The 16,953-nt window shown below is 36.5% G+C and overlaps 1 protein-coding gene across 12 annotated transcripts in view; it reads left to right on the forward strand.

The window, feature by feature from the left end:
* Nucleotides 1-16,953, forward strand: part of TBC1D32 (TBC1 domain family member 32) — a 207,789-nt gene that overhangs the window by 126,203 nt on the left and 64,633 nt on the right. For all 12 annotated transcript variants that reach the window (XR_014839916.1, XR_014839921.1, XR_014839920.1 and 9 more), the window contains one exon: nucleotides 15,777-15,902. Coding sequence is in view for 7 of the 12 variants with exons in the window: in XM_085016280.1 (XP_084872406.1) it covers nucleotides 15,777-15,902 (126 nt within the window). In the remaining 5 variants the exon portion in view is untranslated. The remainder of the gene's footprint in view (nucleotides 1-15,776; nucleotides 15,903-16,953) is intronic.

Raw genomic sequence — 16,953 nt, forward strand, 5'->3', positions numbered from 1 at the left:
TACTTTCAGTCTTTCTAATCAATCTATTTGGTCATTCTGTTTTTAGGTTTCATCATTTATATATCCACTCATTCCTTAATTGAACTTGTTTCTTGAGTGCTGATGATCAAGTCCTTTATTAAGCACTGGAAATAAGATGATTTATAAGACACAGTCCATTCTCCATGCCTCAACACTTCAGCCCTTGTGATACATGGTATTGTTATCTTTGCTAAGATTTCACATGGAAACAAGTATTTCTTCTTTTTTGAACAACATATTCAATATCAGTTTTTTGTGTGTGACTACCATATTAATTTGTTGCTTCAAAGTAGTTTGATAAAAAATAGTCCTTATTTTAAACTGACCAAGGCTTACAATTCAAAAAATAAGATTAAATGGATTGTTCCCTGAGTAAAAAAAAAAAAATCAATTCCTAGGAATTGGTGCTCAGAGGAGTATAATTTTATTCTCTGTTCTACTCTTATAAGTGATTTAGAAAAGGGAGTAATAATAGCATCTCTGCCTAGCCCAGAAGAGAACTGCAGAATGGTTATTAACCTCTAGTGAGCCCATAATGCTGCCAGGAAATCCAACAGTGTGTTCCCAGGTCCATTTAACTCTCCTAGTCTCCTTGATGACTATTTTTAAATCTCTTTTATCAAACCTTCCTCACCTCCTTCTTTCCTGTCAGATAATAACTTTATTTCTTTTATTTATTTATTTTTTTTACTTAGGAAATAGAGACAGAAAAGAGCTTCCATGTGCTTCTGATACAAATCCCTGCCAATTCAGGTTTTGGATTACTATGAATAAAACTGCAAATGTTACTTAAAAAGGCCAGCTTTTCCCTTTGTACACTACATTACATATTCTTTCTTAGAAAAGTTACTGCTTCTAACAGTTCTCCTTTTTTTTTTTATTGGTGTTTTCTTTTGAGGTGGGGAGTGGGCATTGGAGGGTAGGTAGGGATTACCATTGTAGCTTTGCCATAGGCCAACAAGTATGCTGTTAATTCTTCCATATTTAATATATATTCTTTTGAACTCTTTCCCCCCCTGTACAATTCCTTTTTTCTCCTACTGCAAAATTCCTTGAAGGAGTTGTCTAATCTTAATATTCTAGTTATTCTCTTTTTGTGCTTTTTCGAATCCCCATGAAAGCTAACCAGTCAGGCTCACCCTTCCCATTCTACCATGATTAAATCAACTGGACAGATCTCAGTCCTCATGGGACTACACTTAGCATTATCTTTTAACATGTTTGATGCTTCTCTTTTTTGAAACATTTTCTTACCTGGATTTCAGAAAATAAATTATTGGATTTTTTTTTTTCTCCTGGATTTTTGGCAAATTCTTGTCTCCTTTGTTGGATCTTTCATTTCTCCCAACTCCAAACTTTGGACTGCCCCAGGGCTTGGTTTTCAGTTGTTGTCGTCATTTTTTTTTTTTTCCTTGTTATACTTAACTCATTTGGGGAATTTCATGTAGTCTTTTGACTGCAACACGGTTTAATACACTGACTATCAGATTTATATCTTTAACCCATATCTCTACCCTGACTCTGTACTCTCTACTCTGTGTACTTGACACCTTCGCTAGGATGGTTAATAAACATATCAAAGTTAACAAGTCTGAGGAACTTCTGATATACTTTAAAAATCTATTCCTTTGGTATTCTTCCTCATTTCAGAAGTGGCAACTTTGTGTTTCTAGTTCTTTAGGCAATAAACTTGAAAACATTCTTTTTGATTCCTCTTATTTTAATGACCCCACATCTAATCTGTCAGCAAATGCTTTTGACTCTGCATACCTGAAATAAAATAATCTGTCAGCAGTTGCTTTTAACTCTTCATACCGCTTTTCACTCATCAGTACCACCCTCATCTCTCACCTGTGTTATTGTTAACCTGTTCAGTATGTTCTCAACACAGCAGCCAGAGTAATGCTATTGAAATGTGGGTTGGATCATTTTACTTCTCTAATTGAAAACTTTCAGTGACTCTCCTGTAGCCTGCAAGGCCCAACACATTGTGACTTGCTTTCCACAACATGTTCTTTTATAGTTTAGTACAATTTCAAGTCTCCTTATTTAATTTCATTTTTTCCCCACTATATTGGACAACAGTTTCTAATTGCCTTTCTGTTTATCTCTAAAATACAGGTGTTTGAATAAGACATTATTTTCAATTTAACAACAGTACCTAATGCCTCCTCCTAGTAATAGTCGTCTTGACATTACTGTGGTTCTTTAGCAGGAGAGAATGATCTAGGTGCCAGTCATTGGATAGCCCAGGAGGTACCTCAGAAAGAGATTTTGCATAGATATACTCTGAATCAAATACGTCATTTTGATATTGCAGATATATCACTGAACCTGTAGGATGGCAGAGAATGGGAGAGGAAATCAGAGGCATGTCTGACTTTCCATGGTACCTAAGAGTGTACAATGATGATGTCTTTGTAAACTCCATGAGAAAAATGCAGCCAAATATGTTTCTAGCAGATAGCAAGCTAAACTGAAAATAATGTCTCTGGTTAAATATTGTTCAATAAGTTAAACATTAATTATGCATTTAAAAATTCTGTGTGTAAGGCACTAATACTTTAAGATACAAATAGCTGTTTTATTTATTTATTTATTTATTTTTTTTGGTCTTTTTGTCTTTTTTGTTGTTGTTGTTGCTATTTCTTTGGGCCGCTCCCGCGGCATATGGAGGTTCCCAGGCTAGGGGTCGAATCGGAGCTGTAGCCACCGGCCTACGCCAGAGCCACAGCAACGCGGGATCCGAGCCGCGTCTGCAACCTACACCACAGCTCACGGCAACGCCGGATCGTCAACCCACTGAGCAAGGGCAGGGACCGAACCCGCAACCTCATGGTTCCTAGTCGGATTCATTAACCACTGCGCCACGACGGGAACTCCCAAATAGCTGTTTTAAAGGCAAGAGTTCATATATTTGCCACTTTGGCTTTTTTATTTGGAGGTAATGATTCCCTGATATGATAGGTGTTATTTTAGTCATTTGCACTGCAAAATTTGAGGATATCATTTCATTTGTTGTGGCAAAGAAAAAAAAATCACTTTAGTTATGTGCTCGTGGTGACATGCACCTACTTTGTCTCCCAGCTTCTCGATTTATCCTCCTTGCTAGAGTTAGCATTTCCTCATCTGTTAAATTGCCTCTTGTTAGTTCCTTGACATCAATGCTAGCTATTAGATGATTTATCTTCATCTATAAATAAGAATCTTGAGACATCATTTGGTTATTTTTCTTTATATACATTTTTAGGGTCACCATATTAAAATGTAAAAGCCCTTTAAAAGATAATTAATATGGGTATGTATGTATATATGTACACATATGTATATAAGTATACATATGTATATGTGTACATGTGTCACATACCTGTGAATATACGTAAATCATATTACATGAAAAAATTCTCTTGCATGTGGTAGAAATAACTCAGAATATCATCTGTTACCTGAGAGTTGAGGTACATAGGGAGAAATGTGTTAGTACAGTAACTTATTGTTCCTGTGCAGAAGATAAAGTGGGGAGAGGAATAGGAGAAAGAAGAGTTAAAACCAAGTACTGGTTAGCAATGTCAGTGAACTACTAAAAATTAACTCATAATTCCTTTCCTGTATAAAACAGGAAGATTATGAGATAGCAGTCTCTTTTGCTTCTTTTTAGTTTTCCTAAACTAAAATTAGGTTTGCCAGGATTTATTATATCCCTGATTAGGTAGTATGCTGTGCTCTACATTCCATTTTGGTGTACTCTGGATGGGAACTTCTTTCTCTAAGGAGGAAAGGAAATTCAGTGCTTCTCTACTGAGAAATAAAAATGGCTTGGGATTAGCTAGCATACTCCGGTTATTAGAGGCATCAGAGAGAAATATCTTAGTAAAATTAGAAATAAGCTCCTCTTCACTTTCTAGCATCCTTCATTCAGTTTACTCTTTATAAGGCTGAATTATAAAATCAGCAGTCTCAATTATATCTGTAACCTGTATACCTTACTATAGTAGAATTTCTATCTTTATCAAGAACCCATTCAGAAATAGATTTACTTTGTTGGCTCTGGAATCTTCAAAGTGGGTAGTATGTTTCTTTTTGTCATCGCCTGCATGTTTCCAGTATTCTTGACAGGGCCAACAGTAGCAGAAACAGAAGCATAACATTCAGTCCCAAGGTCACTGCAGTTAGGCCACTCAGCAGTGATTGCCTTTCTTTGATCTTAGAAATTTATTTATTATTTTTAATGATTTTTTTTCCATTATAGCTGGTTTACAGTGTTCTGTCCATTTTCTACTGTACAGCAAGGTGACCCAGTCACACATACATATATATGGACTGGGAATTTGGGGTTAATAGATAATCTTAGAAATTTAAATGACTACTCATTGAAGCCTCAAACATATTAGTAACTCCAGATGCAAATAAACCTTGGAATGTTCATTCATAAGAACTGCTCAGTAGTCACTCTTTACCCATATATTCCACTGGAGGCTCTTCCTGAAAGTTGACCTACTTTGTGCTAAGAAGTAAGCAGAGTGACAGCTAACATGAGACACCTATATAAACAAATGTGTTACTTTCCCATTTTTTCATCTCACTTACCCTCTACTTCATCTCTTGTCCTTTCTCTTTCTACAGTAATTATTCTGTATATTCTGCATCAATCATATGGGTCTTTAAAGTTTTTGTTTGTTTGTCTTTTTAGGGCTGCACCTACAGCATATGGAAGTTCCCAAGCTAGGGGTCGAATCAGAGTTGTAGCCATCGGCCATGCCACAGCCACAGTCACGCCAGATCTGAGCCACATCTGCGACCTACATCACAGCTCATGGCAACGCCGGATGCTTAACCCAGTGAGCAAGGCCAAGGATCAAACCCAAGTCCTCATGGTTGGGTTTATTACCGCTGAGCCATGATGGGAAGTCCCTAAAATTTTTTAGAACAGCTTCATTGAGATACAGTTAACAGGCCATGCAGGTCACCCATGTGAACTGTACAATTCAGTACTTTTTTTAGTATATTCAGATGGGTGCAGCTATCACCACAGACAACTTTAGAACATTTTCATCATCTCGAAAAAGAACCTGGTGTGCTTTCTTCCCTTCTTTGCTCACCCAGCTCTAAGCAGCCACTAATCTTTCTGTCTCTTCAGATTTCTCTAGTCTGGACTTCCATCTGAATGGGATAATATGATGTGTGATATTTTATGACTAGCTTCTTTCTCTTAGCATTATGTTTTCAAGTTCATCAGGTTTGTCCATGTTGTAGCACATATAAATACTTCATTCCCTTTCATGGTCAAATATTACATGGATATATCACAATTTGTTTATATATTTGTTTGCTGATGGACACTTGGATTGTTTCCATATTTTGGCTGTTACAAATAATGTTACTATAAACATTTGTGTACAAGTTTCTACATGCACGTATTTTCATTTCTCTAATATGTATACCTAGGAGTAGAATTGCCAGATTATGTGTTAACTCTGTTAAATAGTTTGAGAAATGCCTCACTGTCTTCTAAAGAAGCCATTTTAAGCAACCATTTTACATTCCCACTAGCAACATAAAAGAGAGTTGTGTTTTTCTTCTATATCATCATTGTTGTGATCCCAGTTTTTTTTTTATTCTAGCCAAGATAGTGGAAATGAAGTGCTATTTCATTGTGGTTTAATTTGCATTTCCCCAATGACTAATAATGTTGAGCATCTTCTGATGTTCTTTTTTATTTATTGAGGTATAGTTGATTTACAAATGTTGAAAAAATTTTAGGTATACAACATAGATTTAATTTTTACATATTATACTCCATTTATAGTTATTATAAAATATTGGCTATATTCCCAGTGCTGTACAGTGTATCCTTGTAACTTAGTTTATGCATAGTAGTTTGTACCTCTTAATTCTCTGCTCTTATCTTCCCTCTCTCTGCTTCCCTCTCCCTATCTTCTCACTGGTGAAGACTAGGTTGTTTTCTGTGAGTCTGTTTCTTTTTTGTTATATTTGCTAGTTTTATTTTTTAGATTTAGTATATAAGTGTTAATCTTCATGTTCTTATTGGCCATTTGTATATCTTCCTTGAAGAAATAACTCTGCAGATTCTCTGCCCATTTTTAATTGGATTATTTGTCTTTTTATTATTGGGTTGGGTTTTTTGTTTTGTTTTTGTTTTTGCTTTTGTTTTTTTTTTGTGCCTCAGCTGCGGCCTACGGAAGTTCCCAGGCCAGGGATCAAACCCTTGCCACAGTTGCCATCTGCGCCACAGCTGCAGCAATGCTGGATCCTAAACCCACTGCACCACAAGGAAACTTTCTGAATTTTTAAATATAGTTTTAATATAAGCCCCTCTCAGATGTATAATTTAGAATTCTTTCACATCTTAAAATACATTGTTATACATCTGGGCCTCTGCTCTTGATACCCTGTTTTCCTGGAGTAATTCCTACTCTTCCTATGGGCAATTACATCTAAACATTGTAAGCTTGGTCTGAATGTTACTTCTTCATAGAAGTGATCTCCACCTTGTATACAGTAGACTTCTTGTCTTGCTTCTCTCTTTGGCTCCCTGTTTATTTCTCTAACAGAACTTTGAGCTTATGTGTTTATTTTCTTCACAGGCTGCTACCTTAGAATGTCATCTGCAAAAAAATATCACGAGCATTTTCATCTAAAGCAGTAGTCAATAATAAATATTTATTGAATGAATGGGTGAATTAATATTGGATTTCTTCTCCTTTTATTTTTCTCATCGTCAAACCCTATCTTTCAAATATTTGTCAGAGAACATTGGAAATTCCTTCTAGGCCAATCTGAAATAAGTTTAGAAATTTTCATTCACACCTGGAATAACCTCTGATCTAACTCATTTTTAGAGAATGAATAGCTTTGCAGTTAGAAAGCTCCTTGAGCTAGACTTCTGCATATGCCATTCATGAAGTAATCAATTTCATTGCAGTTATTTTATCATTTTCAAAGTAATACTTCATGTTTATATAGCACATAAAAGATATGTGTTGTTAGCATAACATCTCAATTTTTCACAATTGAAAAAATAACCAAAAAATGCATTGCCTTTTTTTCTGTGATTACTTTAATCTTTTTTAGCTTCAGTCTCTTAACTTTACTGTTTCCTCTACTGCATTTCTCCTTATTGGATAGGAAATTGATTTTCTGCCTAGCAAAACATTCTCTTTCAAATACTATATAAAAGAGTAGGTTTCATAGTGATAATTATTCCCTTTAGTGGAATACATGAAATAATATTAAACTCTTTACAGTTGGATTGTTCAGGTAATTTTTTTTTTTTTTTTTTTGTCTTTTTAGGGCTCTACCCACAGCATATGGAGGTTCCCAGGCTAGGGGTCAAATCAGAGCTGTAGCCGCGGGCCTACACCACAGCACAGCAATGTGGGATCCGAGTCGAATCTTCGACCTACAACACAGCTCATGGCAATGAGCTGTTAAGCCAGATGTTTAACCTACTGAGCAAGGCCAGGGATCGAACCTGCAATGTCATGGTTGCCAGTTGAATTTGTTTCCACTGCGCCACAATGGGAACTCCATGTTCAGATATTTTTAACTGGATATTTTTGATGGCATTATTTATTTATGAAGAAATAATTCATTTAAGATCTTGTAGTATATGAGAGATTAATCTTACTATAGGTTTTTTTTTTTTTTTTTGGCCTCAACATGAAGTTGTATTTTTTTGTTTTTCACACAAATTAAATGAGAAAAGGAAGGAGATTGTCAGATGAAATTGAAATGAATTCTGGTTGGAACTTGCTTTTCAGAGTTTATAAATTCTCACCTCTGAGTGAACTTAGTATAAAACGTATATTGAAGCATTAGGTTCTGTGTGTTGAACAGATGCTTGAAGGACCATGTGATGTTGCTAGTGAGGATTAAGTCACTATATTAAATCTATATTATTTGTATAGATTTTATACTTTGTAAAAGCACAAGTGAAAATTCAAATCATTGGCAATGTTTATTCATATATACTATGTATTAATATGTTGGGTGATGGAAAAACCTTTATGATAGGTATTTTTGTTTATTTTGAAGATTTTGTAGTTGCAGACTACTGTTTATAGAAGAGTTAATCATTGCAATGTATTTTAGTCAATAAGGAAACAGATACAGAGAATGTTTCTAAATTAGAGATGGAGCTGAAGAACAAGGGTACCATGTTCTGTTCTGAATTATTCATTGTTCAGTGAATGAGCAGTAAAGTTCATGTACTTTGTAGTAATAGTCTGAAGACGCCAACATATTCTGGCTCTCAAGACATGGTGATTTTATTTTAAATGGTTTGCATGAAAAGATGTTGAAATTTAGCCTTTTCAACTACAACTACTGTTATCTTGCCATTGGAACAATATCCTATTTTAACAATTTTCTTTTGTATGTGTGGAAATAATTTTGTCCTTTTAAATTTGTTGAGGCTTGTTTGGTGTCCCAGTATGTGGTCAATTCTAGAGATGTTACATGTGCACTTGAAAAGAATAGGTATTCTGTTTTGTTTTTCTGGGAGGGATTTAACATCCTGAAAATATCAATTAAGTCAAACTATTCTGTTGTTTCATTTAGGATCTCTGTTGCTTTATTGAATTTCTGTCTGCAAGATCTATCCCTTGATGTCAGTGGGTTGTAACAATCTCCTATTATTGTATTCCTGTCAGTTTCTCCCTTTATGTCTGTTGGTTTTTGTTTTATATATGTAGGTGCTCCTATATGGGGTACACGTGTTAATGAATATGATATATAAGGCAAAGAAAACAACAACAACAAAAGCAAACTATCTATATTCTCTTACTCTCCTCCTCCACATTTTATGATTTTGATGTCTGCTTTTATGCATCATGTTTATCCTTTTGCTTTTCATTGTAGTTATCATCACTTTCACAAAAATTTCTATTTTTTAAAAAATAATGTGTATACTGGATTTTTAATTGATTTACTTTCCAGTTCTAATTGTCTTTCCTATTGGTTCTTGCTTCTTTCCTATGTAGAGAAGACTTTTTTTTTTTTTTGTTTTGTCTCTTTAGGGTTCACCTGCAGCATATGGAGGTTCCCAGGCTAGAGGTCGAATCAGAGCTGTAGGCACCAGCCTACACCACAGCCACAGCAACACCAGATATGAGCCACATCTGTGACCTACACCACAGCTCACAGCAATGCAGGATCATTAACCCACTGAGTGAGGCCAGAGATCAAACCTGCATCCTCATGGATACTAGTCAGATTTGTTTCCACTGAGCCATGGCAGAAACTCCAAGAAGACATTTCAGTATTTCTTTTCGGAATATTTGGTATTGCTATATTCTTTTAATTTTTGCTAATCTGAGAAATTCTTTCTCTCTCCGTCTATTCTAAATTATAATCTTGCTGGGTTGAATATCCTAGGTTGCAGGTTTTTCAGTCTTAGGACTTTGAATATATTTTTCCACACCTTCATGCCTGTGGTGTTTCTACAAAGATATAAGCTGATAGCCTTATGGGGGTTTCCTTGCAATTAACTTTTTTTTTTTTATTTTCACTTGATACCTTTAGAATCATACCTTTAGAATCCTCTCTTTTATGTTTGCCATTTTGATTGTAATATATTTTGGTGTATGTCTGTTTAGGCTCCTTTTGGCTTCCTGTATAAGAAATCTGTTTCCTTCTTTAAGTTTGGGAAGTTTTCAGCCATAATTTCTTCAAATACATTTTTTTTTTAATTTATGGCCACATTGTGTATGGAAATTCCTGGGCCGGGGGTTGAATCTGAGCCATAACTGTAACCTATGCCACAGCTGTGGCAGTGCCAGATCCTTTAACCTACTGCACTGGGCCAGGGATTGAAACCACACCTCTGCAGTGACCTGAGCCACTGCAATCAGATTCTTCACCCACTGTGCTATGGCAGGAGCTCTTCAAATCTGTTTTTGATCCCCTTTACTCTTTCTTCTCCTTCTAGGACCCCTATTATATATAGATTGGTTTGCTTTGTATTTTCCAATAGGTCTAATAGATTGCTTTCATTTTTTTTAAATTTGTATTTCTGTCTGCTGTTCTGATTAGATGATTTCCATTATTCTGTCTTCCGTATCACTTAATCTTCCTTTGCATTATTTATTTTGCTCTTTATTGCCTTTAGCTCAGCTTTTGTCTTGGCAAATGAGTTATCTAATATTAATCGACTCCTCTTTATAGTTTCTAGTTCCTTGTTATAGTGATCTGCATTTCTATCAATAGCCTTTCTTAATTTCTTCAGTATTTTTTGGCTACATCCACAGTATGTGAAAGTTCCTGGGCCAGGGATCAAACACGTGCCACAGCAGTGACCTAAGCCACTGCAGTGACAACACTGGATCCTTAACTCATTGCACTGCAAGAGAACTCCAACCTGAGTGTTTTTATTACCTCTTTTTGGAGCTAATGATCTGATAAACTGGAGAGGCCTGTTTCATTGTTTGTCCTTTGAGGGGATTTCTCTTTTAATTAGGAGTGGTTCCTCTGCTTCATTTTGTTTGTATTTCTCTGACTTTAAGAATTAAGGAGAAACAGTTATCTATATCTTCAGTGGTCTCGAACGACTGTTTTTATGTTGGAATATTCCTGAGTAATCTTTGTGAGTGTAGTATTTTTGGTACAAGGGCTGTTTTTAGTCTACATATTTGCTCAGTATGTGCTGTCCTTATCCCCTTGATAAGTGGGTGTGATGGGTGTAGTTACCAGAGAAAGCTTGCATTGGATGTTGAGTGGGGCTTCCTCTTCGCTCTTTGGTTGTCACAGCCCTGCCAGGGGCAGTCGTTGGTGTAGATGCCCCCAGATCTATTTCCTATCTGTGATATGCAATGGGTGGGACTGGAGCACTTCCACTGGAAGACAAGCCACTGAGTATTCCTCCAGAGGAGCTATCCATGGGGAAGTATATTGTGTGGTGTCACTTGTCACTCATGTTCACTCAGAGTACATTCTTACTGACAGTGCCTTTGGCCCTTCCTCAACCATGGAAATGCAGGCAGTCAACCCATGTGTCCCTCTGTCACTGTGCTTACAAAGCCATTTACACAGATCCATTGGTGTAAATCTGCTGAAGTCCAGAACCAGGACTGCAGTAGTCACACCTGGACACTGTGGGAATTTTGGGTTCAGCTCACACTGCAGCCTCACCTCCATGTGGGCAAGCTGGCAAAGCCCAAAGCCACCAACAACAGACCCTCTCCAGCCCTGGGAACACTAGTAATCTGCTGGGATGTTCCTGGGTGCTGAGCTTATAAATCTACTGGCAGCGAGTGTCAGAAATCCAGGGATCATAAAGCTGCTGGGACAGATTTCAGCCCAGCCTCCACATGTGGGCAGTTGGCTGGTACTTTTGTGCCCAGAGTTCATAGAGGCAGAACCAAGCCCACTGTGACCACTTGGAGAATAAGGCCCCTCCCTATCCTTGGGACATGCAGGCTCTTTCCTGCACATACCCTTGGTTGCATCTCAGACACACTCCAACACCTTCAGGCTGTCTCTAGGCATCCAACTCTATTCCTCCCCCTGGGTTTGTCCGCTGAAGCTCTAGTTTCAACACCCAGTCCTGTGAAAACCAGCAGACATGGTCTGGGGCCTGCAATAAAGTGGCAGGGACCATGTGTGTTGGTCTCTCTCTGTCCTGCCACAGTCTGGCAGCTGCTCTCTATTCTGAGCCTCTGAAGCTCTTTTTCTGTCTCAGCTGGTGAAGGGGGTTCCCAGGGTGAGGGAACCTTTCCTCTTTCACAGTTCCCTCCCAGGGGGCATACTCCCATCCCAATTCATTTTTTTATAATCCTACCTAGTTAGGAGGTGATGTTATTCCAACTCTGTTTATATGAGAACTTCTGCCAGCATTCAGTAGGTATTCTGTGAGAATTGTTCAACATGTAGATTTTTGATTTGTTGGTGGGAGGAGCTTAGTTCCACATCCTTTTATTCAGTCATCTTGATCTCCTCACTAAAGCACTTTAATGGTTAGGGTTCTTACAAGTGAATCATTTTATATATGTACTTAAAGTTGAGTGTATTCAGGGAGTCCCCTTTGTGACTCAGTGGTTAATGAACCTGACTGGTATCCATGAGGACAGAGGTTCGATCCCTGGCCTTAACTCAGTGGGTTAAGGATGCTGCGTTGCCCTGAGCTGTGGTGTAGGTCGCAGACGCAGCTCGGATCCTGCATTGCTATGGCTGTGGTATAGGCCAGCGGCTGTGGCTCCAATTTGACCCCTAGCCTGGGAACCTCCATATGCTGTGGGTGCAGCCCTAAAAAGACAAAAAAAGTTTAGTGAATTCTGATATAGACTTTATACTAAATTCTGAACTGTAACTTTTTATATTTTAGTGACACTCGTATGTTTAGAAGCTTTTTAGTTAAATAACTTTGTTATACCATACATATTTGTATGCATGTGTGTGTATATAATCAGTTTTTATGCACAACAGAATGTACCCATTTTAAGAGTAGTTTGCATTTTGATAAATACTTAATGCCCCCATAATCACCACCACAATCAAAATTCTCATGACCCCGTAGAAGTTCTCTTTTGTCCCTTGCAGTCAGCTTCTCCCCACCTCCAGCAGCAGGCCAATCACTGATTTTTTTTTTTTTTCTTTTCCCCATGACTAGATTAGGATTTCTTAACCTCAGCCCTATTAATATTTTGGGTAAAGTAATTGTTTGTTGCCAGAGGGGGGTGCCCTTTGCATTATAGGATTTTCAGTGTCATCCCTGGCTAGATGCCTATAGAATTCTCTTTCTGCACCCCCACTTCTGTCAGTTAGGACAACCAGGAATGTCTGTAGACATTATTGAAATATGGATTGCAAAACTTGTCCATTTGAGAACTGTGGCTATAGATTTTTCATTCTAGTACTCGATAGTAATAGAATCACATAGGATATTTTATTTGTGCCTGGTTCCTTTCAGCATAGTGGTTTTCAGATTCATCTAGTTAATTACATGTACCATTTATTTATATAATTTTACTGCATAAGATTCTAGCATAGATAAACTACAATTTGGTTAAAGACCTACTTTTTAAAAAATTTTATTGGCATATGATTGACTTGCAATGTCATGTTAGTTCCAAGTGTACAACAGTGAATCATTTATGCATATACATATATCCATTCTTTTTTTTTCCCATATAGGTTATTCCAGACTATGAGTAGATTTCCCTGTGTTATACAGTAGATTCTTGTTAATTATCTATTTTATATATAGTAGCATGTATATGTTATTCCCTTCCTCCTCAAACTTGGTAATATTACAGATATAGGTTTTCATTTAACATATTACATCCCTTAGTATTTTCATTTAGGAGGGTATGCATGTTGAAAAGCTCACACCCACTAATGGTTGGCGAAAACCATAATCAGACATTAGGAGGATACAAAATTGTCTCTCTAGGAGTTTGGTAGGCATTCTGTTTCCAGCCCAGCAATTCTTTATTGCCTTAAATCAAATAATTTAAGGTACTAAATAATCTCCAGGTACTAAATTGGGCCTTTCAGCCCTTCCACTAATTGGTAGATTCAGATGCCTGTCACACTTGTTTAGTCTTAGTGCCTGTGCTCTTTCCCTCAGAACGTGATGATGAAAAAGCAAAACTGAATAGCAAATGTGAAAGGAAAGAGACTTGAGGGCTCTTCAAGAAGAGGGCCTAGTGCAGGAGGGAAGAGGGACAAGAGTTTTTAAATAGCAGGTAATTTACAAAAGAGCTTTATGAACATTCTCTATTTGAAAGAGATGGTGGTGATTATAAAACATAGGGTTACATGTGGATAGAAAGAGTGACACAGAAAGAAACAAAGATAAAAAAACACCCTGCATTTGTCTCTCCAATCATGTGCTTCTAGTGATTTCTTTTTACTGAAGTATAATTTACATTTATAGTAATATGTTAGTTTCAGATATGCTACATAGTAATTAAATGTATTTATAGATTATACCCATATGAAGTTTTCAAAAAATAATGGCTACATTCTCTGTGTTGTATATTACATCTTTATATCTTATTTTACATCTATGGGGGAAGTGGGGCAAGATAGGAAAGGGGATTAGGAAACACAAACTATTAGTGGTTTTTTGTTTGTTTGTTTTTGCTTTTTAGGGCCACACCTGTAGTGTATGGAAGTTCCCAGGTTAGGGGCCAAATCGAAGCTGCAGCTCCTGGCCTATACCACAGCTCAGGGCAGCGCCAGATCCTTAACCCACTGAGCAAGGCCAGAGATCGAACCTACATCCTTATGGACTGTAGTCAGGTTCATTACCACTGAGCCACAATGGGAACTCCCAATATGTATATCGTGATAATACTCATTTCTACTCTTATATGTGATACATGTGCATAAACACACACACACACACACTTTATGGCATGTAGGTTTCATGAGCTGAATGTATTTTTGCAAAGATTGGATAAAAAATAGTTCAGTGTGGTAAAAAGTTTAATTTTTTAAAATCTGAAAGAATAAGGACTTTTTTGTTTTAATTTTAAAACAAGTTAAAGAGTTGGTTGAAACTCTCTCTAATATTAAGTTGACTTCTGATATCTATTCTTCAATCCAAAGTAGAGCTTAGGTGGCTGTGTTTTGTAGTGTTCCAGACTACATCTTTGGGCAGAAGCAGTCAGGCCTTTGGCGCTATACTTTCAAAAGGTTCTTGTTCCTTGTTCCCCAAAGTCTCCTTGAAGGAAAGTGGTAAAAGTAGGAGTTCATGCAACTATCAGTTCTCCCCCATGATCTTCTAGAAAACAAGAGAACATCTTTGCTTTTTTTTCTCTCCCTTGAATTTTTTTACCTAGGTGTGTGAGAAAATAGTGTATATGTTTATATGTATATATACGTGTATATCCTTTTTTAATGACGCCTAAATCCTCAGTGTATTTATAGATATTTTCTAATGCAAAATCTGATGGGAATTTAATTAAAATGGAAGATGGGAAAAAATCTCATGAAAATAAAATGAAAAGATAAAATTGCTATGTATTCATGAAATTGCTAAGGAAGAAAATTATATTTTAGCCATAGATACTTTCTTAGCACAATTCATTTTCAGCGTAGTTTTTTCCAAGAAAAGGAAATAAATGAGCAGATATTTCGTACACTTATGCTTTCTTTGTGCTTTTAAAAAATTATGCCTGAATGTACATGAAGAATGAGCATAGTATTTATATTAGTCTGTATAGTGAAATCTTAAAGTCCTTACTGTGTATTAAATCAAATACTTAGTAATGAATTATGCTCATATAAGAATGAGATATGGTTATAAATCAGTCCACTTTATGAGCTTTTAATGTTTTTATGAGCTTTTAATAAATGTAATAGTTTGATATAATTACAGAAAAATCTGTTTTCTTTCAAAACCCATATAAAATACTTTTTTTTTTTTTGTCTTTCTGCTATTTCTTGGGCCTCTCCCGGGGCATATGGAGGTTCCCAGGCTAGGGGTCAGATCGGATCTGTAGCCACCGGCCTACGCCAGAGCCACAGCAACGTGGGATCCGGGATCCAAGCTGCGTCTGCAACCTACACCACAGCTCACGGCAATGCCAGTTTGTTAACCCACTAAGCAAGGGCAGGGACCGAACCCGCAACTTCATGGTTCCCAGTCGGATTCGTTAACCACTGTGCCACAACGGAAACTCCATAAAATACTTCTGAAACTTATGACTATCTACATAATTAACATTAATACTTCTTTTGAATTTAGCATGTCTTGTTGAAATAATATGACAAGTCCTCTTTCTTATTAGACAATGATCTTGGCAAACTATTTTTGCGCTTCAAAACATCTGATAAACAAACTGAATGGATAGAAAACTGCCGAAGACAATTTCGCAAAATGATGAAGGCCAAACCTGATATAATCAGTGGAGCTGGTGAGTACATTTTAATTGTTGTGGGTTCTTTAGTATATTAACAGAAGCTGTGTTTTCACTTTTTAAAAATTTTTATTTTTTAATTTATTTTTTATTATTACTTCCCCAAACACACTTTTTTTCCCCCACTGTACAGCATGAGAACCCAGTCACACATACATGTATACATAAATTTTTTATCCCATTGTGCTGCATTGTAACTATAGACATAGTGCTCAGTGCTACACAGCAGGATCTCATTGTTAATCCATTCCAAAAGCAATAGTTTGCATCTGTTAATCCCAAGCTCCCAATCCCTCCCCTTCCCCTGGGCAACCACAAGTCTATTCTCCAAGTCCATGATTTTCTTTTCTATGGAAAGATTCATTTGTGCTGTATTTTAGATACCAGATATGAGTGAAATTATAGTTGATTTACAGTGTTGTGCCAGCTTTTGCTGTATAGCAAGGTGACCCAGTCGTACATATATATATATTTATATTTATATTTATATTTATATTTATATTTTGGTCTGTATTATCTTCCTTCAACTCTACCCCCAGCTGTATCTCAGTCCTTTTCTCTAATATAGAACTAACTAGGACATGCTGTCTAAACCTCTATAAATTTCCTTTATTTTCATATAGTCATTTCATTCAGCATCAGGAGAGAACATAGACCCTCTACTCCATTAGAATGAATTTCATGTTTTCATGGGCTACCTGTTTTTATTAATTAAAATACAAATCATTCCAGTTTTTTTCTTGCATCAAGAAGGTACCTTTAGGTGTGATTGACCTCTAATTTCTCTAGAATTTACTAACATAGCCTCTTGATGTCTCTCCATTCTAAACATTAAATTCCCTAATAATTGCATGTTCAACTTTTCTACTTTTATATCTTTCTGAGTGGTCTCCTATAAAAAGGGAGATGAGTATTTTTTCACATTACCTTCTTTTGTTTTGCTTGAACTTTATTATTTATTTTTTTGAATGATGTTTATTTTTTCCATCATAGCTGGTTTACAGTGTTTTGTCAGTTTTCTACTGTACAGCAAGGTGACCCAGTCACA

The sequence above is a fragment of the Sus scrofa genome, chromosome 1 (assembly GCF_054392235.1).
Source record: "Sus scrofa isolate SSC_HxYL_T2T_F1_AM1 chromosome 1, Sscrofa_HxYL_maternal_Yorkshire_Landrace_v2.0, whole genome shotgun sequence".
Taxonomy (NCBI): Eukaryota; Metazoa; Chordata; class Mammalia; order Artiodactyla; family Suidae; genus Sus; species Sus scrofa.